The sequence below is a fragment of the Mastomys coucha genome, unplaced genomic scaffold, assembly GCF_008632895.1.
Source record: "Mastomys coucha isolate ucsf_1 unplaced genomic scaffold, UCSF_Mcou_1 pScaffold2, whole genome shotgun sequence".
In the NCBI taxonomy this organism is placed as follows: Eukaryota; Metazoa; Chordata; class Mammalia; order Rodentia; family Muridae; genus Mastomys; species Mastomys coucha.
The window spans coordinates 17,245,888-17,247,538 of record NW_022196902.1 but is presented as its reverse complement, the minus strand read 5'-3'; the positions used below and the strand labels follow the sequence as shown (position 1 = coordinate 17,247,538).

General features: G+C 40.9%; 1 protein-coding gene across 1 annotated transcript in view; it reads left to right on the top strand.

Annotated features, from left to right (window-relative positions):
- Enpp3 (ectonucleotide pyrophosphatase/phosphodiesterase 3) overlaps positions 1-1,651 on the top strand; it is a 127,020-nt gene that overhangs the window by 57,532 nt on the left and 67,837 nt on the right. The window contains exon 20 of the mRNA XM_031380608.1: positions 774-928. Coding sequence (XP_031236468.1) covers positions 774-928 — 155 coding nt within the window. The remainder of the gene's footprint in view (positions 1-773; positions 929-1,651) is intronic.

The window sequence follows — 1,651 nt, the reverse complement described above, 5'->3', positions numbered from 1 at the left end:
TATATTGGATATTGTCAAGCTGTTTTGGTTGAATTATATTAACAACATATAAATATAAACACATAGATGATACAGATAGGTGGGTTGATAGGTAGATAGATACATAGTTAGGTAGACAGATGCTAGAAGCCATCAGCTCCTGCCCAGACAGATAGATGACGACTTAGCAACAGAATTTTACTTCACAGAGCTCTGGAAACTGAGCCCAACATCAAGGCATCAGCAGATTCCCTGCTGTGTCATTCTTACCTCGAAGAACAGACAGCAATACAAATCTCTCTGGGGTCTTACCTCGAAGGCTCAGATCCTGTCCATGTCATGAGGGTCTCACTTCATGACCTAAATCATCTCCCAAGGGCTGTCCCTCCAAACACCAGCACCCTGTGGGACAGGATTTCAGTATGACTTCGGAAAGCTATAAAATTTCAGACCACAGTAGACATACTTTTTAATAAAACTCTAATACTTCTTCAATTACTAAGGTACTGTCCTATAAAATATACACTTGTGTTTTTTACTTTTTTTAAGCTATATTGTGAGAGCTCTTAAAATAGTAAAGAGCTATAGAGAAGGCAGACTTCAGATCTTTGCTTAGCCCCTTGGTTGGCCTGGTTACTTATCTGAATTTTACTTTTGTGGTGGGCATAATGAGATAATAACCTATCTTCCAGGGTTGTTGTAAAATGTTAATCCAAATGCCTGATATATAATACATACTCAGACAGTAGAGTTTATCAATTTTATTAATTTCACAAATGTTATTTCAATTTTAGTTGCAGCAATGGTGAAAATAAATTTGCCATTTGGGAGGCCCAGGGTGATACAGAAGAACAAAGACCACTGTCTCCTTTACCAGAGGGAATACATCAGTGGGTACGGGAAAGCTATGAAGATGCCCATGTGGAGTTCATACACTGTTCCCAAGCCGGTAAGCTTCTAGCCCAGTGACCTGTGAGCAGCTGAAAGATTCTGATTCTGGGCACTGCAAGGGTTGAATTCTGTTTTGCTGAAGAGTTCTCAAAGTGAGTGTGGACTCCTGTCACTTTTGAGAGAATGCTACAGCTCTGATAGAAAGGCCTTTGTAGGTGGGAAGAGAGAAGGAAGGTATTGTGTTGTGCCTGGAGAAATTGGAAATAACAATTTAGGCCAGTCTGCTAAGTGGTGAGGAGGGAGAAAAAGTTCAAACAAGTACGCATTAGCATTAATGTAGTCTGAATAAGTTCTTTTGTAACTTTGTTATTGTTGTTTCAAAAAAGCCTGAAGGTCATAAAAATGCAAGTACAACATATGGATTTGCCATTCATTTTAGGACTGTGAGTCAAGCAGGAAGCAAGAGGAGGATGGTGCTCTCCATCCGGCTTCCTGGCTGTATGGCAGGTGCAGTTCAAAGGTGATGGTGACTTAGAAGGTTTCTTGCCTCTTATTTAATGAACATGCTGCTGTCTGCTGTGAGCTGTGAAAGGCACAGTGTGAACATGACCTAACCCTTCTTTGAAGGATCTAGCACTCTAGATTGTCACGTGAACATGTGTTGTGTCACAGGTCTCTCTGGCCTGAAGTTGAGAATCCACTATGTAAATCTCCTTCCCTGTTCACTATCTGGCAAACTCCCAGTTGTCCAGTTGATGCCAGCATGGTTAGTACCCATCAT